We start from the raw sequence: 22,564 nt of genomic DNA on the forward strand, positions 1-22,564 counted from the left end.
CGTATCAGAGTACAGAAGGACGTGTGCATCTACTCATGGAGGGGAGGCTTGTGTTAGTGGGTTGTCTAAATGTAGTATAATCTGTCAGCCAGCAGCAACAACCACATAATTGTCAGTTGACGAAACAAACAATGTCGTTCTACTGGGCAAAAGACAAGGTAGTTTTCCTAGTTGACAAATAATTGCCTATATAGACAGTAATGTTTATAATATAATTTTGTGTAAGCCTAAATGACATTCATTACATTTCTGTTTTATCAATCCCCAGTGACTTGCTTGTGTTTTGGAACTGACCCCAAAACACTCTAGACTGATAATATTCGATTTTGGGGTAAATTTTTCACTGTAGCGTAGTGCATCAATAGTGGTCGCCTCCTACTGTCATTTCCTTGACATTTTTCCCCATAAACTATTACCTAATTACCTGCCAAAGTTCACATAATGGTGTCGTGTTAGAAAAAAACGTTTTGTTAGAAATAATAGTAGGTTTCATTTTTACATTCATTGGCCAATAAATATGAAAAATATTTATCAGTTGAGCTGTATTATCTGGAAAGGTATTCCCATATCCCAGCTTTATCTGATGACCTGAATGCATCATAAGACGTGTCTCATTTCCCAGCTTCCTCTGCACTTCCTGCTTTCCACCGCAGAAGTGACAGACGGAACGAAAACAAAATGCGATAGTTTAACTTCGCCGATGAGCTGTGATCGATGACAGCGTCGTTATCGCTTCTCGGCGTATTTCACTGACAGCCTATTTAAATGTCATATATCTGTACCTGAGGCGCGTGTCAGTAATATAAAATTAACCATGCAGTTCTCTCCCACCAACGGAGATTTCACGTTCGTCTCCTCGACAGAGGCTGAAGGTAAGCTAATGCCAGCAGAGCTCCACTGCTAGCAGGCCCTACTAGAGACAACCACGTAACCAGTTTATGTGCTTTGATTTATGTCTCTTTTAGAAGCGCAATAGCCCTCGTAAATATTCATTCAGTGTAAAAATGGTGAGGGCCGACACTGTGCTGTTCGAGATAGCTCCTCTACTTATTTAAATGTGGCAGCTATCGATTAACGTTAGCTTTGCTAACTAAGTTTAGTACTGCTACGTGTCGTACACGAACGTAGCTAACAAACACCACTGCACAACTGGTTACTTCATTTGATATTGTTTATTGTACAGTGACGAGGCCATTTAAATAAGAGCTTAATGACACAAGCTACCTTTCAAATCATAGCACAATAGGAAGAATGACATTAAGTTAACGTTACACTCTTGTTTACAACTATTAATAGTGATTAATAACCTGTACTGTAATATGTAATGGGTATATTATACAGTGATAACAATATACTGAAAGTTAATGTACATCAGTGCAATTGAAGTGCATGATACTAAAAGCTGTAGAGTAGGGTGCAGAGTTGTCCTTGAATAACAAACAGGTTTTAACTGTACATTGGACACATGTGTAATATATGAATTATGGATGAATGAGGTATGGGTGGGGATCACCAGAGGCCCCAATGATATCATATTATCACAATACCCAGATAATGAAGCAATATTATAGAGATTTTAAACATGTAATGATATGCTGAGTATTGCAAGAACATGTACCACAAAACTTCAGTTAAAGTCCTAGTCCTTTTTACTAGCCCAGTGTAGCTACATATTTTGACAAGTTCTTTGGATGTATAAAGCAGGTTGTTGGTTACCTCAAATTTTGTGTCCATTCCTTGAATACCCTGCAAATTATTCATATTCATTTGGTCCTTAAGAGAAGAATCATAAGGGTTGTTCATAAAAAGTAATCCAAGTTGTGAGTATGATTTTAACAGAATAAAGTAGTGTTATGTCAGTATGCAAGGGTCCTACTGATGCGCTGTCTGTTTGACCTAGAGCAAATGAATGATTCGTAACTGATACATTATCCACAGCCTAATTTTAAACAAGTAATTCATACTGGTTCAAATAAACAATATGACTGTATTTCCTGATCTTTGCTGAGCAACAGTTTTGTGTGAAAGGAATTAAAGGTCTCTCCCATATAGATGCCACTGGATGCTGTCCAAGAAATACAGTCAGGTCCATAATTATTTGGACAATGATACAGTTGTCATCATTTTGGCTCTGTACACCACCACAATGGGTTTTAAATGAAACAATGAATACCTGCTTAAAGTGCAGACTCTCAGCTTTCATTTAAGGCTTTTTTCAAAAATGTAGTATGAACCGTGTAGGAAATACAACCATTTCTTCACACAGTCCCCCGACTTTAAGGGCTCATAAGTATTTGGACAAACTAACATAATCATCAATTAAACAGTCAGTTTTAATACTTGGTTGCAAATCCTTTACAGTCAATGACTGCCTGAAGTGTTGGACACATAGGCATCATCAGATGCTGGGTTTCTTCCCTGGTGATGCTCTGCCAGCCCTTTACTGCAGCCGTCTGCACTTCCTGCTTGTGTTTTGGGTGTTTTGCCCTCAGTTTTGGCTTCAGCAAGAGAAACGCATGCTCAATTGGATTCAGCTCAGATGATATGACTTGGCCGTTGCAGAACATTCCACTTCTTTGCCTTAAAAATGACTTTGGTTGCTTTTGCAATATGCTTCAGGTCATTGTCCATCTGCACTGTGACGCATCGTCCAATGAGTTTTGAAGCATTTGGTTGAATCTGAGCAGATAATGTAGCCCCAAACACTTCAGCTTTCATCCTGCTGCTCTTGTCAGCAGTCACATCATCAATAAATACAAGAGAACCAGTTCCACTGGCAGCCATACATGGCCATGACATAACAGTACCTCCACCATGCTTCACTGATGAGGTGGTGTGCTTTGGATCATGAGCAGTTCCTTCCCTTCTTCCTTCTCTTGTCTTCCCATCATTCTGGTAGTTGATCTTTGTTTTATCTGTCCATAGTATGCTGTTCCACAACTGTACAGGCTTTTTTGATGGTTTTTGACAAACTCTAATCTGGCCTTCCATTTTTAAGGCTAACCAATGGTTTGTATGATAATGGTTACCATTATCTGCTCAGATTCAACTAAATGCTTCAAAACTCATTGGACGATGCGTCACAGTGCAGATGGACAATGACCTGAAGCATATTGCAAAAGCAACCAAAGTCATTTTTAAGGCAAAGAAGTGGAATGTTCTGCAACGGCCAAGTCATATCATCTGAGCTGAATCCAATTGAGCATGCGTTTCTCTTGCTGAAGCCAAAACTGAGGGCAAAACACCCAAAACACAAGCAGGAAGTGCAGACAGCTGCAGTAAAGGGCTGGCAGAGCATCACCAGGGAAGAAACCCAGCATCTGATGATGCCTATGTGTCCAACACTTCAGGCAGTCATTGACTGTAAAGGATTTGCAACCAAGTATTAAAACTGACTGTTTAATTGATGATTATGTTAGTTTGTCCAAATACTTATGAGCCTTTGAAGTCGGGGGACTGTGTGAAGAAATGGTTGTAATTCCTACACGGTTCATACTACATTTTTGAAAAAAAGCCTTAAATGAAAGCTGAGAGTCTGCACTTTAAGCAGGTATTCATTGTTTCATTTAAAACCCATTGTGGTGGTGTACAGAGCCAAAATGATGACAACTGTATCATTGTCCAAATAATTATGGACCTGACTGTAGGTGTGTTGATTTTAGTGAATTAAATAAATAATTGCCTGAGCTATCAATGGAAGCTTTATGGCATTACAATACAGTGAGATGTATTAGCCTTTTTTTCCCAATTGTAAATTATTTCCCTAAAGGAAAACTTTATCAACTTTATCTAATAAGATCAAGTTCTCATTCTGTTTTTCTCACTTTGGCCATTTTTACTGCAGCAAAATGTATCCAGTGGATCAAAAAACAGTTAATTTTATTTATTAAAAAGTCTAGCAAAATTTTAATTTGTATTTGCAATACTACAAATCAATATTATAAGAACGGAAACTTTTTTTCTTTAACTTGAAAAACTAAGACAGGTAGTAACAAAGGTTACAGACAGACAACATGGAACAAAAATACAAAATTAAAAATGTACAGCTCTGAAATAAGCATTATAAAACACAAAATGAGATTACTACAAAGAAAAGCAAGAAAGTATGTTAATATTTGCTATAAATGAACTATAAAAATGCAAAAATTAATTACAAAGCCCAGCTAAGATACACCCTGACATTGGCATATAGATGATTGCATACAAAAATCCTGCAACAGTGCTTTGAAACAGCTGAAAGGAACCAGTGAGTGCAACTTTAATTCCTTCTGCAGAAGATTCCACATATAAGAAGCTGCATATTTGTCAAACTCCATACGTACCCTTGGTATAGACAATAAAAACATGTTTTGTGAATGGGGAGCATAGCTATTTTTAATTCTTTGCTTAATGTACATAATAGCTTCAGAGAGCTTCAACTACCATTTACTTTTATTGACAATTAAGCTGATTATTTCCTCAAATAGTTAATTATTTGTTTGGTCTATAAAACATGAAGAAATTGAAAACACCCCACTTAAATCTTCCAGGGTCCAAGAAGATGTCTTCAGATTGCCTTTGCTGTGCAACCAACAGGTCAAACCCAGGAAAAAAACAAGCTCTAGTTAGATTGATGTTTCTACCCTTATGTTCAATGATGATTACAAGGTACTGAGTGAGGTGATTGTTTCCATAAAAAGGAATGTATAAGGATTCCCCCAGTACAGTAAAATTTTGGGGGCTTACAAGAGATGGATTTGAAAAACTTGTAAATGTAAATCAGGAATGCCCCTTTAAGTCTGGCACCTTTTTCTCCAAAGCTCTTTTTTTTTGACACATTATGTCAATACAACTGTGTATTCATGCTGTGTGTTTGTGGTATTATGTCATACATCCTGGTACTACTGTATGTATTTCCTGTGCCACAGCAGTCTGTGATCAAACACTCAACTCTTAAAACAAACATGTTTTCCACAGAGCTCAGCGGCACCATCAGTGCCCCAGATATAAAGTTAAACATGGGCGGTGAGAGTGGTAAAGATCCATATGCCACCACCTTCCTGAGGCAGCGAGGCTATGGATGGCTGCTGGAAGTGGAGGAGGATGACAGTGAAGAGACCAAACCCCTTCTGTGAGTACATGTTGTCTTTCTTTTTAACTCGTGCTTTCATTTTATCAGATCTTTTTTTTTTTTCTCAGGTCTTGTATCAAATGTTGTCTGTATCCACTTTTGACGGCTGATCTCACACAGTCCTTTTAGTATTGCTATAAAATGTCTACACAGGAACAGGAACAACCTTAGTGCATTTAAATTGATCATACATCTCTAAGGTACAGTTACTGTGCACACTGGTATACTGAGGATATCCTCACCGCCTGCTAAGCTTTCATCAAGAGTGGACGGTGTCTTTTATTACTCATATCCACTCTGTGCTTCTTCCCCACCAACTTTGATTCACACATCATGGTCGCACATTTTGGAATATTAAGGGAATTCCTGTTAAATGGGCGTTAAAGAATATGGCTGGGCAGTTGATGGAAGATGTATCAAAGTCACTGTCAAACTAACTAACTTTCTCAAGTCAATATAGGCACCTGAAAGTACAACAGCAAATCTGACTCTGTAGGTCTAAGCGCACCACCAGTCCTTAGGGTTGGACTGCTGTAAGGTGTTAAAATCTTCAGACCATTTTGATATTAAGCCAAACACTGGGCTGGACCAGTGTACCGAATTTTACCAGGTATTGCACTTGAATCATTAGCTGCTCCTGAATGGAACACAATGACACCGTGTCCCAAAAGAAAACAAGCGTCTTACTGTTGCATGGCATTACACAACATGAAAAACTATGTACACACTGAATATGTTGATATGCACTTCTTTTAAATCATGTAAAAGAAAAACACAACGTAAATATCAGCCGTAGCCTACACTAGAGGTCAGACTGGAGATGTAACATTTAAAAGATAGGTGAATAACCTACTTGCTCTCTTCCTACATTTGTAATGTTACTTTTTAAACTTAAGAGACTAACTCTGTCATGTCTCCAGTCATGACCCCAAAAAACACATGAACTTCCTAGTAAACGAACATAACAAGTGCCGCACCTCCATGTTGCCAACATGGGCCTGGACTCGGCAGTAAATTGCTCACAGCCTGTTAAACACTAGTGGCTCTGTTTGCCCGTGTATAAATATTATGTTAATCGTGTTGTCATATTGCTTAGAGTATTACTAATGAAATACAAGTTGGATGCAGGGTTGTGATGCTCACAGCTCAGGTTGCTGATATAGGCTTCTTTTTTTATTTGCCAGAACGCGTCATTATGACAGATGCTGGTTCAGCTGGTTTGCATAAAATCAAACTAGTTGCAGCTCTTATAACAGACCGGCAAAACAGGGAATCAGACCAGCTCTTGTTCAGGATAGGTAGGTGTGCTGACTGTAGAAGCAGAGTCAGATTATCGGTAAGCCATACATGTGAATGAATGAATATAATGACAGGGGTTAAACCGGAGATTAGCTACGTCATCCCAGAGCAGTAAAGAAGTCTCCTGTGTTCTCCCACCTTATTCTGAAAGCTAAAGCTGATAATTGGAGACACAACAGTCTGTGGCACATTGTTAAGATTATGTCACTGCATACCCTAAAACATCCTGCTGATGGAATAATGACACAGTACACACAATAGAGACACAGTAAAGGTTTATTCAAATGTATTTATTTTATCACTCATTATGCAAATGTTCTGTCGTTATGATGTAATCTTGTCTGTTTGAAAAGGGAGGAGCTGGACATTGACCTGAAGGACATCTATTACAAGATTCGATGTGTGCTGATGCCAATGCCATCACTGGGTTATAACCGGCAGGTGGTCAGAGACAACCCGGACTTCTGGGGCCCTCTAGCTGTGGTGCTGCTCTTCTCCATGATCTCCATCTATGGACAGTTCAGGGTGAGCAGGACACAATGAGTGCATTTACATGGACATGATTAACCTGTTTATGAGGTTGATCCCAGTTATTCAGGACATGGTGTTTGCACGAAAACAGAGGAACAGGGTTATTTATATTTCCTGTATTCATAAAAAGTACTAGTCACCTGGTTGCTGCAGTCTATTTGCGCAGGGCTGTGATGTTTACAAAAACAAACCAACAATGGAAGATATGAGCAACAGGAAACATTAAACACTACCCTGTACTTTTCTCACTCACACTACGTCATTCACCTTATGTATTTCCTAAAAGCAGTTATGCTACACTTCTAACACTGTCCTCCATTTTAACCGGCGCCAGTCTGACACTGTAGGACAGGGGTGCAGTGGTCATTACAAAAAAAAAAAAAGTTTTTCATCATTGCTCCAGAATTGAGATGCTTTTACTGCCACCATTTTTCATGCTCCTTTTACGCCACTCGGCTGAAGCCTCACCTGCACTGGTAGTCAGAAGCTCTCAATAACAGGAATAAGGTGTATACGTGCAACAATTTCCCAGTTTGTTTCAGAGTACTTCAGGCAGCATGTCCCCGTTTCTCATAAATACTGTTCCAGGATCAATAACAAATAAGTAGATCCATCGCACACAAGAGGGCTGAATTGCTTCTTCTTTTAATTTAGTCTTTATTTGTAACGTTACAAATGAAGACTAAATTAAAAGGAGAAGCACTTAAGCCCTCTCGGGTGCAATGCATCTACCTGTGTACTGTCAGTTGGATGTTTCCTGCCATCACCTTCACCAAGTTAAAAGGACTGACAGTGCTGTGCATGGGGCATGTTCTTGTGACTTTTCCAGGTTTATCTGTTACCCCCTTTCCACCAAAATTTGCATATGTATATACACACACACATACAAACATAAATATCTCAATTTAGTACAGAGTACAGTACAGTACAAAGGAAGTGCATCAACCATTCTGCAGCCAAAACAGGAACTTTTTGCTTGTGTTTTCCTGTGATGACTCATAAAAAGTCAACTTGTGTTTTGCCTTGCAAATGATTTCAGTGTGAAGTTGCAGCAGTAGGAAATGCTGGGTTTGCATTAGCAGTAACTTAATACAGTGCTCTACAGATACTGAGTGTCATCATGCATATCTTTTCCCTCAAAATGTTTTTAACACCATGTTTTTCCCCGCGTTTATCTACCAGTGGGAAAACTTCCTCACTGTGGCATCCCTCTGTGGATGGTCGCTATGGATGTCATTCGTCATAGTAACTTGAGTGTTGACACTAAACTCTGTTTTTATTTTGCAGGTCGTGTCTTGGATCATCACCATCTGGATATTTGGATCGCTAACAATCTTCCTGCTGGCTCGTGTTCTCGGTGGCGAGGTAAGCGCAGCTGACACCTGGTTGTCTTGTGCAGCCAATCAAAATACAGTCAGACACGAGTCGAACTTGTTCTCATGGTGTCCGTTGTTCTTTTGCGCAGGTTTCCTTCGGCCAGGTTCTGGGAGTGATTGGATATTCCCTTCTGCCTCTCATCGTTATAGCCCCTCTGCTCTTAGTGATCGGAGGGTTTGAGGTGGTTTCTACACTAATCAAAGTGAGTCACAGGCCGCACAGTAATGAACTTGTTTAGTAAAAAATAAAACTTTAAACTGATACATAATGCATATGATAACAGTTGCTAGGGCAGAGAATCACGTTACACTCACTAGGATCAGAGAACAACTGTTACAGCCTGGGGTTTATAGCTTGCATGAGCCTGTATACTAGGGCTGTAAGGTTCTGGTTGGTCAGGCGAATGTTTGGTCATTATGATTTTGTCTTACCAAATTCTCATTGGTCAGACAATCGCTGGTGTTACTTTAATAAGGCTGTGTGTCCACCAAAGCGTTTCTTTACTCAGCTGAAAAACAATAGCTGTTGTTGCTCAGCGCTTGTGTTTGTCCTCTGTGATGATTGAGTCTTTGCTGTGTTTGTCCCGCTTTTCTCCACTGTGATTGGATGGCTGGTGACAGTGGCAAGCGCAGCATTTTACCTGAAGTTAATCATCTTCAATTTTCAAAAACAAATAAGTAATCACAGAAGACATTCAGTGTCGGATTTGATGGATTTCAAACTCTCTGAAAGGTATACAATCACACCAGAGCCCTTGTTGGAGCGGCAAGATGGCTAACATTAGCCTCTGGGCTAAAACTAGTAAATCTCTCTCCCACATCCAGGTTACAGAGATATTCGACGTTAGTAACATTATGTGGTATATGACATCATCAACCCCAAAGTTAACTTCTACAGTGTTCAGTATGTCAGATTTTTCTCATCAGTCCTGTTTAATTCTTTGGGGTGAGACAGACTGACACAAGCAGGTCAGGTCAAAAAGTGTTAAATGTGCATGGTTCATTTTCTGACAATACTACATTGGAGATCACATTTATATTTCACTCAGGGCACTCCACTTGCCTGAACGCAGAGATGACTTGCCCAGGGCAAGGGCAATGTGGAGCCCTGTGACAGGGAAAAAACGCTTTGATAGACACACAACGCTACCAGTTAAAGTGCACACAGTACACTGTGGCGATTTAGTTAATCTAGAGATAACCTGTGCAGATCCCCCTCCCCCCCACCCAGACCAATCAATTGGTCGAAGAGTAGGTAGAATTTCAGGCAACTACAGCCCTATTGTATACTAACCTACATAAAGCCCAGTACACATCATCTGCTGTTTCATACTCTGTGTGTAGCATCATGATTAATACATGGAAACTCTGCCATAATCACAACCATACATCTTTAGACAGTCTGTTTAGACCCAAAGGTTTAACACTTACTAATTGTTTTGGATAACAAGTAGCATGTTGGAATTTCTGTGTGACACTAGCAACAGGATCACAGATCAACACAGAATATACAGGTTGCAGTAACCAAACAACTGGTCAAAAACAGCATCAAAGCACAGACAGTGTCATGGGTTAGTGAAGAGATATGGTGCATTTAGAAAGAATTCAGACCTCTTCACTTTTGTCACATCTGTTCTATTGCCTTGTTTACATTAATTTTTCCTCTCATCAGTCTGCACTCAGTACCCCAAAATGACAGAGTGAAAACAGGATTTTACGTTTATCATAATTTTTTGCAAATTTGTTGAGGAAATAACTGAAATATCACATTTATATAAGTATTCAGACCCTTAAAGCTTTGTTTACATTTGCATGAGACACTGTAGCGCAGGCCTCTGTAGATGCCATGCGAGCTATGAGCATACACAGAGGCATTTATGGTCATCACGTTGTTCATTGCAATATGCTCCAAAACACCAGTTGGTGTACAAACAAAATATTCTGTGGATATGCAAGAAGTCAACAAGTGTTACTGGAAGAATGTTTCCGGAAAAGTAGGCTGCCAGGCAACAGTAGTAAACACTGATGTGCCAGCAAACATAACATTTGTGTACCATGATTTACTGGCGCTTACCTCCAAGTCGAAATTATTTCACATCTCTTCGTCTCTTAGTCTTTCCATGATCATTTATTAGCTTTTACGGTCATGTTTTTCCACACCCTGCAGCAAAAAGCCTCTCACTCCCCCAGTGTGGTGGGGGCTATGTCTTTCCAAGAATTCAAGGCTGTTGACTGTTCCTGTGGTCTCTCAATGAAGAGTTGTAAAGTTATCTGCACAGACGAGCCTTCTCGGCCTGTCTTCCTAGGGCTCATTTATCCCCCATTAACATATGAAAATAGATACATCCATTTCAAAAGTTGTAAACACCATTGCCCTCATTCTTTCATGCATCCCTTATGATGGCATAGATATAGCCAATAGGTGGCCCAAGAGGGTAGGGTCAAAAGTTTCACACAACAACAAACGAGATGAAGGAGGTCATAATAATGTGTGTGAGTACAAGACTGAATGCCACCTGAAAAGCATGTATTTGGTATGAGATGATGGATATTGTTGGGAAAATAATTTTAAATAATAATAATCCAGATAAAAGAAAAACTCACAATGTCTTTATTATAAAACCTAACCTCCTTCATGCTACCAAAATGATCTGAGCTATGTGTACTTTCTCAATCAGAAATAATGTTGAACCAATGAAATGATTCGTGCTTGTGTGTTCTGATCTTTCAGCTGTTCGGAGTGTTCTGGGCTGCTTACAGTGCTGCTTCACTGCTCGTCGGAGATGAATTTAAAACAAAGAAGCCCCTTCTCATATATCCCATTTTCCTTTTGTATATCTACTTCCTATCATTATATACTGGTGTGTGACTGGATGAGTTGAAACTGTGGACCTTTTCATGGACATTGACCCTGGAGCATGGGGAAAGAAGTCAAACTATGGAACCAGGATTTTTTTAAAAGGTGTTTATTTCTTTTTTAACTCTATTAAATCCTAGATGGTGGGGATGTTGGGAATATATATATCTATGTATATAGTTTTGTCCCTTATGTCTTTGGTCAATAAATTGCATATGCTTTTACAGCTTAAACTTCAGTATGCAGACTTACTGTTATAAACCGCAGGAAATAGTCACAGGGTTGTATATTAATTTAATGTTGTTTTTTTTTTACTCTTTATCCCACTGAAGAATGTGGTGCCAAATGTTTGTGGTGTTTATGTTCATGCTGAAGGAAGAAAATGTGAGAAACGCCACCGCAAAGAACGAAGGAGATTGTTGTGCATTATGTTCTTCATTGTTATGCACTGTAATGTACTATGAGAAGTGTCCATCCAAGTGTCCATTTTCGTTTTACACGAACGTGTTTTCATAATTTATGGATTCCAGCAGCAGAAGCAGGTCGACTGGGGCAGTTCGAGTGTTACAAACCATTGTCTGCTAAATGTGGTGCCTTTTTTCCCCTACCAATTAGTCCTGTTTGTCAGCCATTTAATGCAGGAATATAATCATTTGATCAATAATTACAGTAAATTGATATAGTTATTTGTCACTTAACATCTGGTATTTCCTGACTGATTTTTTCATTATATACAGTAAACACAGCTGGTCACACTAATATAGTGCCAATCTCTCCTTATGGTCTCAGCAGGTTGGATTCACTCACAAAATTTCATTCAAAACAATTAAAAGGTCAAAAATAGCTGTGTATCAATCCAATATACATGCTGATTTTATAGATACAGTCAGTATCTACTCATAGGTGGGCGTCATAGTAAGGGCAGAGTCAGCAAGGGGGAATAGTCCTGTCCCCCAGCCTGTAAATGGTGGGAAATCACGATTTTAAACTCACGTTAGAGGCACTATTACATTTACTATAGATATGAATAATTAAACTTAGCATAATATGAGTACCCTACAGCCATTAACACTGTGATGTTTTTGTGCGTTCCATGCACATTTTGAGACAGTGTAGCAGCCCTCAGTTACTCAACGCTACTAGCCCATGTTTTAATGATGAGGAATAACGTCATGGAGTTGCAGCCTGAAGAACTAGCATTGTTTGTATAAAATCTTACATCCGTTTTTGTTTAACCAGGAGCAGCCTGAAATCCACAACCATCTTGTGATGGGACCACTCTAGCTGTGATACAGCATTTTTGGGCAAGTTGGGGCCATTGGCCCCTTGCTTGGATCAAACCCATCTCTGACTTTAGCCTTTATTTTGATCTCAACTACACACCTGTTAAGTTTCATGAGCCAGGGGCATAAAGTCGGGGGCTAATGGCCCTTTCCCTACTACCTATCCCTCTACTTCTGGCCCCTTTACTTTGACCACACCCATCTTCATAATGGGCCTTCATTTTGATCTCAGCAACACATCTGTAAGTTTTCCGACCATATCTTGTTACATTACAGTTTGACAAAAATCTGTCCACTGACAGATACCTGTCACCAGTACTCAAAATGGCTTCTATGGTAGTTCCTGCTACAGTGAGTGTCATTAGGACCACATTTGCCATGATAACATTCACACATGGATTCACTAGGTGAAACAATACCACCTGTCGTAACATTGGTGGGGCTGGCAAAAACAGCAAAATCCAACACCACAAAGGCACATGCTATGTCAAAAAAAATGCACAAGTGCAGTTTCTGGTAAGCATGCAATGAGCTGATTTTACGAATGGTCTTCCCAACCTCCAAACAATTTCATCATTAAAATCTTTGAAAATCTCCATATGTCTCAGTTTGACTCAGCTTAAGTTAAAACAAAGGAAAGGTGACTCTAACATCAATGCAGAATAAACAAGGTGATGGAAAATGACAACCAGCACAGAACAGCAGCCAGGAGACATCTTGGGATAGCCATCGGGCTAAGCAGACCACCTAGCACCCAAGACATTATAGATGCTACAGTTAGCTAAAGCACTACATGGCCAAGAGTCTGATGTGATTGCATACCCTGTCACAAGTGCAAACCTCTCCGAGAGATATTACCAAAAGAGTGACTGCAAACAAACAGGCATATATGAGAGCCAAATCACCAGCTTAGGGACACGCTGCTCAGAGCAAGCTGTGGAGTGCTGGAGGTGCCAAGAGAAAACGTGATTAGAGGGCTGATCCAGAAAAAACAATAACCTGATAAATGGCATCTGGGAAAAAGCGGACAAAGGCTGGCCAACAAATTTAGTTGTGAAGTTGTTCCCAACATTGCTGGGAAAGGATAAATTCTCAGTCTATTATAATCGACAGAGTGCATAGGACCCTACAGAAGCCGAATGGTGACTGACCAGCAGAGGCAGAAAGAGTACTAGAAAATTGTACTCGAGTACTGTTGGATTGTTCAGCTATAGAATATCACAGAGAAGAACACAAGATGGAATTCAGATTAACACATTCAAAAAGTGGCTTAATGTTGTGAAGCACCAAAACTGAAGAGGGGTAAGGACTGCTGTCCATGCACATTTGGTGTACCCCCAAAGAAATGTGGGCAAACAAAACCACAGTGGTGAGGCACCTTAATGATAATGATGAAGTGGGGTCCAAAGATCCAAAGAAGAACCAAAGGTCCAAAGAAGGAATAGAATGGTATCAGAGTGATTATACACAATGGTATGATGTGGAACAACAACTGATGATGATGCTGTAGGCAACACAACCAAGCCTGAAAAAAAAATTCATGTTAAAAAACAACACAAATGTGGGATAAGATCAAGCCAAAAGTGGGATTCCTTAACTAAAAGGGCATGAATAAATGTCATTTACAAGAACAACCTTTGATGTACTCTGCTTTTCAAATACAGTGATGTGAAAATACACCACAGCAGGAAATGCGTGTGTTCCATTTTCAACCTGCAGAGCAACCTACATATTCAACAAAAGCTCCAAGACCATAAAATCAGTAAATATTAGAGACATCTCGGCAAAGTAAAACATGTAGAAGGTAGATGTGCTTTAGGCCTGCCAACTACAGTACGACAAAAGAAGCAAGCTTGCAAAAGCCCTTCTCAGTGAACAAGAATACTTACTACAAAGGTTGTCTGAAACACCTTCTGCAGAGTTGATGGCTGGAAATTTCAGCCATGCCCTGATCAAAGAAGCAATCAAGGCGGTTGCAGCAGGGGTAAAAAACAAAAAAAACAACAACAAAAAGATCACAAAACTACGAGGTGATTTTTTGATGGAGCTAGTTTTGATACAAGAGATACTAAAGGAGAATGACATCAAATTCACAACTTGCCAAGGATACATTTAGCACTTGCAGGTTGATGCGTTTGGCGTCCACCTATACAGAGAGACAGGCCTGATAATTCTGTTGGAGCGTTTCTGTAAAAATGCCCAAACCACCCTTTTCCTGGATGCCACCTGTGGCTGAATACATCCGCTCCCCAACCAGCAGAAGCAAGTCCTGTACGACACTCTCACATGGCCAGGAATTGGTAAAACCAGCCCTTTCTTGCATTAGACATTACTGAGATGAACACCAACGATCAAACTGTACCAAACCTGGCCGTTTGGCTTCTTTAAATGCCAACAAAACTAAGCAAACTGGCCACCCATAACATCCACCAGCCAGAAACCGACCACAGTTGGGCACGTATTAAGGTGTCCTCTTGGCCCTCTGTAGTCAGGGTGTGTTGTCAGATTTAGAGACTGAGACCGCAGTGCTGCTCTTGTGCACAGCACACATTCTCAAGGCGATCTCAGTGTCCTTTACCATCAAGGTAATCAATCACAGTGTAGGAATGATCAAGCATTGATAAATGTGGTAACATTCATCATTTACATATCCTGCCCCAATATATTCTGGGTTTAGAGGCCTCGCCCCAAGAGTTTACGACATTGAGAGATGTAAAACGGCCAAGATGAGAAACTTTTTCTGAGCTAGAAATGGAAACGCTGACGTCCCAGGTCTAGTTTAACTAACTGGTTCTATTTGGCAGCCTGAAAAGTGGCATCACAGGAAGTCAGAAAAACACAGTGTGGATAGAAGTCACTGCTGCGGTCAACAGCGCTGCAGTGGACAGTTGTTTAATATTTAATTTACATGTCCATGATATGTACCAACCTATAGCCTACATATTAATATTTGTTTATATTAAATAATATTGATATTCTCATAATATTCATATAAAATCCTTTAATTAACCCAGACTGAGGAGTGTGTGGTTGCGCATATCAGGTCTGCTTTCATTTCAGGGATAACAGGTGGTGGAGAAGACACAGACACACCATCTGTGTCGGAGCCAGACAATGATAAAACTTTAATAACCCATAGGCTACTAGTATTTAAATAATTACAGAGTTGCAGGTTTATTTATTTATTTTTAATAACGCTTTAGTGATAAATGATATAAACTTGCTTTGGTTTGTCAGTGTTTAAAAACAAAAAAAGAAAATTTTCACATAAATTAGGTCGGGGCACAAGCGGTGTTCATTCTTTGATCAGCCAGGAGCCAGTCCCACAGAGCCAGGCAGCTTCCAGCTGTGATAGAAAGCATCCATGTGGCGGCTATACATTTTTAAGTGATTAATATGCGGCTGCAAATACTTAGATGCCAGTCAGAATACAGTCTAATAACAAATTCACCATCTCAGCCAGATTTATTCCTGCTCCAAGCCACTGCTCACATCCACATTGATAAATGCCAAGCTTTGCGTGGAAATGACTGCACGCTCATTTTTCTGTCATACGTTTGTTTCATAAATGAGAGCCACTATGAGGCATTGATGATTAACAGCACCAGCTTAAACAGTGCTTTACAGATGTTTGGCCAAATGTGTGCTGTATATAGCTGAGTACTGAAGTCTGACTGTGAATAAGAGTCTCAAAGCTCTCCAGGACCACATCACAAAGATTCCTCTCCTGATGACATCACCAGTGCCTACTTGCAATCAGAAGACACTAAGCCCTCAAGGACAGCCAAAACTCTTCATTCCACAAAGCATTCAGAGCAGTCAAAAGGACTGTGGAGTCCATTTTCAAAGAAGATGAAAACAAAACAGAGGAAAATGCATACCACTGTCTTGTTCTGGGACTACTTGAAGACACTCCCTCTTTGTTAGGTGTTTTGCTGAGTGATTTGGCCAGGTGTGCTTCAGACGCACCTTCAAAAGTGACAGCATAGAGTGCTTACCCCAGGCAAACAAACTGCGATGCGGAGAACTGATTTGGAATTGTGAAGAACCAAATCCTTCAAAATGAATATTTTCTGCGGCCTGGAGTTTTCATTCAGAAGCTCCATGCCTCTCTGGGAGCATGCTACAATGAGCACAGTCTCTAACATGTTCTTACAGTGGAAAAATGGGGCAAGGGGGTGACATGCTGGAGCACTCTGAGGAGCAAAGATGAGTGTAAGCCCTGATCAAAGAAAAACCAAATACTCTGACCCTTCCCAGAGCTTTTCCAACTTAAACTGCAGTGAAGAGAAGAGAACAACGAGCCAGAGGGCCAAGGTATGTGTCACACAAAAAAAAATTAAACTAATTTGTGATGTATACTGTGATTTAAACAGCAAGCAATACCAGGAGTAGGCAAAAACCAGAAAAATTGAAGCAAGACAAATTCCAAAAACTATTAGAAATATCACCACCGATATCACAGATATCGCACTAAATGCTGGAAGGCAATGAACACACTAGGATAAGCCAATGTGTCAGTGAGCAGGGGAAACAGAGGAGTATATATGCAGAGTAAGCAGAGGGTAAAATCAGGGGGCAGGTGAGTAAAGAGGGTAATCAGGGAGGTGACCAACACACAAGGGCAGGACCCAAATGTTTATCACAGGAGAGGCTATTATTTAAAAGTTGATCACAGAAAAAGGAGAGGCTATTATTTGAGAATAAAATGTTAAAGAGACTTGCATATTTATAGCACCTTTCTAGTCATCCGATCCCTCAAAGTGCTTTACACTACATGTCACATTCACCCATTCACACACATGTTTATACAATGGCTAAATTTACAAAAAAATTCCATTATTATTCTGAATATGACAGTGTTCTGAATTTGATGTGGATCATGTAAACAGCAAATTCTGTTTACATATTCCGAATTAGGGTTTTTTTTTCTCCTCAATGCAGCATTTTCTGATTAAGACGTGGAATATTCTGGTATTATTCAGTTTTAATGAATATTCTTAGGGCATGTATACAGCACATTTTGAATATGCGTCTTAACTGGGGTTTTTACTGCAGTTTGCGACACACAGCCTCTTGTCTGCTTACAGATGACCAATGAAGATGTTGTACACAAACCAGCTAACCAGCTGTTTGTAAGGCTGGTGTAGGGATGCATGCCCCAAAGAAAAGCCCACATTTCTGGTTGGAAGGAGAAACACACCTAATTTTAAACAATATGAAAGACTTGGATATCAATAGGTTTTGGATATGTCCAAAAAAAATTTATGAGACAAAACACATCAGCTTAGACATTCACACACACACACACACACATGCACTCTCGCACGCACGCTCTCTCACACACACACACACACACACACACACACACACACCAATGGCACAGCCCCAATTTGGGGTTCAGTATCTTGCTACATAATGTACATTAATCATCCAGTCCATGAATGAATATTCATGCATGTATATTCACTATCTATTTCTTTGCACTAATTGCATAGTTAACAACTTACTCAACACTTGAATTGTGTGTAGACATTTTATTTTTATTGCTGGTCACTGATGCTTTCATAAATACAGTACAGGCCAAAAGTTTGGACACACCTTCTCATTCAATGCGTTTTCTTTATTTTCATGACTATTTACATTGTAGATTCTCACTGAAGGCATCAAAACTATGAATGAACACATGTGGAGTTATGTACTTAACAAAAAAAGGTGAAATAACTGAAAACATGTTTTATATTCTAGTTTCTTCAAAATAGCCACCCTTTGCTCTGATTACTACTTTGCACACTCTTGGCATTCTCTCCATGAGCTTCAAGAGGTAGTCACCTGAAATGGTTTCCACTTCACAGGTGTGCCTTATCAGGGTTAATTAGTGGAATTTCTTGCTTTATCAATGGGGTTGGGACCATCAGTTGTGTTGTGCAGAAGTCAGGTTAATACACAGCCGACAGCCCTATTGGACAACTGTTAAAATTCATATTATGGCAAGAACCAATCAGCTAACTAAAGAAAAACCAGTGGCCATCATTACTTTAAGAAATGAAGGTCAGTCAGTCCGGAAAATTGCAAAAACTTTAAATGTGTCCCCAAGTGGAGTCGCAAAAACCATCAAGCGCTACAACGAAACTGGCACACATGAGGACCGACCCAGGAAAGGAATACCAAGAGTCACCTCTGCTTCTGAGGATAAGTTCATCCGAGTCACCAGCCTCAGAAATCGCAAGTTAACAGCAGCTCAGATCAGAGACCAGATGAATGCCACACAGAGTTCTAGCAGCAGACCCATCTCTAGAACAACTGTTAAGAGGAGACTGCGCCAATCAGGCCTTCATGGTCAAATAGCTGCTGGGAAACCACTGCTAAGGAGAGGCAACAAGCAGAAGAGATTTGTTTGGGCCAAGAAACACAAGGAATGGACATTAGACCAGTGGAAATCTGTGCTTTGGTCTGATGAGTCCAAATTTGAGATCTTTGGTTCCAACCGCCGTGTCTTTGTGAGACGCAGAAAAGGTGAACGGATGGATTCCACATGCCTGGTTCCCACTGTGAAGCATGGAGGAGGAGGTGTGATGGTGTGGGGGTGTTTTGCTGGTGACACTGTTGGAGATTTATTCAAAATTGAAGGCACACTGAACCAGCATGGCTACCACAGCATCCTGCAGCGACATGCCATCCCATCCGGTTTGCGTTTAGTTGGACGATCATTTATTTTTCAACAGGACAATGACCCCAAACACACTCCAGGCTGTGTAAGGGCTATTTGACCAAGAAGGAGAATGATGGAGTGCTGCGGCAGATGATCTGGCCTCCACAGTCACCGGACCTGAACCCAATCGAGATGGTTTGGGGTGAGCTGGACCGCAGAGTGAAGGCAAAGGGGCCAACAAGTGCTAAACACCTCTGGGAACTCCTTCAAGACTGTTGGAAAACCATTTCAGGTGACTACCTCTTGAAGCTCATGGAGAGAATGCCAAGAGTGTGCAAAGCAGTAATCAGAGCAAAGGGTGGCTATTTTGAAGAAACTAGAATATAAAACATGTTTTCAGTTATTTCACCTTTTTTTGTTAAGTACATAACTCCACATGTATTCATTCATAGTTTTGATGCCTTCAGTGAGAATCTACAATGTAAAAACAATCTACAATGTCAAAGTCCTTGTACAGTGCCCTCCAAAAGTATTGGAACAGTGAGGCCAATTCCTTTATTTTTGTTGTAGACTGAAAATATTTGGGTTTGACATCAAAAGATGAATATGGGACAAGAGATCAACATTTCAGCTTTTATTTCCAGGTATTTACATCTGGATCTGATACACACCTTAGAAGATAGCACCTTTTGTTTGAACCCACCCATTTTTCATGAGAGTAGAAGTATTGGAACATGTGACTGACAGGTGTGTTTTGTTGCCCAGGTGTCTCCCAATTACATTGATTATCCAAACAATAAATAGCACTGAATGTCTGAGCTCAGTTTCAGATTGGGTACGATAGGTTTTGCCTGTGCAGACTGCATTTAGAGGTGGAACCAACATGAAAACCAGAGAGCTGTCTATGGGTGAAAAAGAAGCAATTGTGAATCTGAGAGAAGATGGACAATCAATCAGAGCCATTGCACAAACATTGGCCATAGCCAGTACAACCATTTGGAATGTCCTGAAGAAGAAAGAAACCACTGGTGTACTAAGCAACAGACGTCAAACAGGTAGACCAAGGAAAACATCAGCAGTTGATGACAGAAACATTGTGAGAGCTGTAAAGAAAGACCCTAAAACAACTGTTAGTGACATCAGCAACAACCTCCAGAGGGCAGGAGTGAAGGTATCACAATCTACTGTTCGCAGAAGACTTCGTGAACAAAATTACAGAGGCTACACCAGAAGATGCAAACCACTCATTAGCAAGAAGAATAGGAAGGGCAGGCTGGAATTTGCCAAAAGGTACAGAGATGAGCCTCAAAAATTCTGGGAAAAAGTTTTATGGACTGATGAGACAAAGATTAACTTTTTCCAAAGTGATGGAAAGGTGAAAGTTTGGAGAAAGAAAGGATCTGCTCATGATCCCAAACATACAAGCTCATCTGTGAAACACGGTGGAGGTAATGTCATGGCTTGGGCTTGCATGGCTTCTTCTGGGACGGGCTCTTTCATCTTCATTGATGATGTAACACATGATGGCAGCAGCAAAATGAACTCAGAAGTCTACAGAAACATTTTTTCTGCTAATTTAAAGAAAGATGCAACCAAACTGATTGGGAGATCCTTCATCATGCAGCAAGATAACGACCCAAAACACACTGCCAAAACAACAAAGGAGTTCATCAGGGGCAAGAAGTGGAAGGTTTTAGACTGGCCAAGTCAGTCTCCAGACTTAAACCCAATAGAGCATGCATTTTACCTGCTGAAAAGGAGACTGAAGGGAGTAACCCCCCAAAACAAACAACAACTGAAAGAGGCTGCGGTGAAAGCCTGGAAAAGCATCACAAAAGAAGAATGCAAAAGTTTGGTGATGTCAATGGGTCACAGGCTTGATGCAGTTATTGAAAGCAAAGGATTTGCAACTAAATATTAAGTCTCATTCACTTTAATCTATTTTAAGTTTATATGTTCCAATACTTTTGCTCACCTAAAAAAATTGTGTTCCATTACAAATAATGCTATCTTCTAAGTTGTGTATCAGATCCAGATGTAAATACCTGGAAATAAAAGCTGAAATGTTGATCTCTTGTCTCATATTCATCTTTTGATGTCAAACCCAAATGTTTTCAGTCGACAACAAAAGTAAACGAATTGGACTCACTGTTCCAATACTTTTGGAGGGCACTGTATGTGTCCACATACTGGGCAAATAAAGGTGGCTCTGATTTGGTTTTGGCCTGTGATCTTAATAGTCTCCAAGTATTCTTATCATGTGCACACTTTAAATTTTCCTTTTATTCCTAATTATCTTTTGTTTGGCTGTGCTTTATGCACCTTGACTGCCTCAAATGATGTGCCACCTTCAAAGTTCAAGGTTCAGTTTATTGTCATTCAAACATGTTAAAAACATGAGGGAACAATATTTGTTACCCAGGTCCAGCAGTGTACAGAATAAATAACTTTTTAAGATAGACCTATAATAAAAGATTGAATGGCCTAAAAGCCTATAATAAATAGAACACATAGTTAAAAAAAACAAGCAGCATATTAAAGTGTGTAATGGTGCATCAATAGCTGCATGCAGTCACAGCCGACAAAGAACAAAGACATGAGGTGACTCACTACATTGATCCTTCGCACATGGGAAAGGGTAGGTATTTTAAGACTGCAGCAATTTTCTTTTACAGTCTGTGCTTGTAAATTTTCTCTCTTGTGCCCAGGGATTGGAAAAAAAAAATTGGCAAAGTGCCGACTTATGGAGGAAGAGTGTAGTAAATCACCTTTACAGGTCGGCATCACACTCAGCATCAGGGGAGGATGTTGTGACCAAGTGGAGTTCTGTAGCCAACCACATCCAGAATGTCCACACCGAGGACAATGCACTTTATCCCAACTGTCTACACCGGCCTCTGGTATGTGAGCAGGCAAGTCAGAGGCTCGAGCCAAGTAAGTGCAGCAGTACACTAACCAATACATAATCATAAGTCCCTCTAGGATGTTGCAATTGCAACAATTAACGCAAATTCAGCGAATCCCTGTGAACTTTGTGCTACCTTTTGTCCAATCACCTCGACGTTACATCAAATTTGACTATTTAAAATGGATTAAAAAAAAATTCCTTGTAGAGCTGCGTGCAGTGTTTCGATTCACTCAGCCTCTCTCTCTCTGTTTATTATGAGACTACTGCTGCACCTGATCGCTGTCAATCAGCTGTTGATGCTGTTGATGCCCCCCTCCCATCACAAATATATTCTTATTCTGGGGAGAACACTGAATGCTCATAATAGTAGACTCTGAAATTAAGACAGCATCTCAACTATTTTTGCAGTTTTCACTTGCCTCCACAAATGCCCTATAAAACATTGCAACATGCATCGCAATTTAATCAATTATATGATTAAATGAGCCATGATTTTTGATTCAAACACACCTCAGCATATTTTACAACTTTATGGTAAATCTGTTGGT

At 40.1% G+C, this 22,564-nt stretch overlaps 1 protein-coding gene across 1 annotated transcript; it reads left to right on the forward strand.

The window, feature by feature from the left end:
• The first annotated feature begins 636 nt into the window (after nucleotides 1-636).
• Nucleotides 637-13,052, forward strand: yipf4 (Yip1 domain family, member 4). Its single transcript, XM_033612375.2, has 6 exons — nucleotides 637-872; nucleotides 4,957-5,110; nucleotides 6,763-6,934; nucleotides 8,228-8,305; nucleotides 8,406-8,519; nucleotides 11,048-13,052. The coding sequence occupies exons 1-6, from the start codon at nucleotides 815-817 to the stop codon at nucleotides 11,183-11,185; spliced, it is 714 nt and encodes a 237-aa protein (XP_033468266.1). The 5' UTR covers nucleotides 637-814; the 3' UTR covers nucleotides 11,186-13,052.
• The last annotated feature ends 9,512 nt before the right edge of the window (nucleotides 13,053-22,564 follow it).

This window comes from Epinephelus lanceolatus, chromosome 17 (assembly GCF_041903045.1).
Source record: "Epinephelus lanceolatus isolate andai-2023 chromosome 17, ASM4190304v1, whole genome shotgun sequence".
Taxonomy (NCBI): Eukaryota; Metazoa; Chordata; class Actinopteri; order Perciformes; family Serranidae; genus Epinephelus; species Epinephelus lanceolatus.

What these genes read in the sequence shown, in the direction of transcription:
- yipf4 (XM_033612375.2), top strand. Translation starts at nt 815, where the DNA reads ATGCAGTTCTCTCCCACCAACGGAGATTTCACGTTCGTCTCCTCGACA. An exon ending in GAAGAGACCAAACCCCTTCT is followed by an intron (nt 5,111 to 6,762) that starts GTGAGTACATGT and finishes CTGTTTGAAAAG; the next exon opens with GGAGGAGCTGGACATTGACC. An exon ending in TGGTTTCTACACTAATCAAA is followed by an intron (nt 8,520 to 11,047) that starts GTGAGTCACAGG and finishes CTGATCTTTCAG; the next exon opens with CTGTTCGGAGTGTTCTGGGC.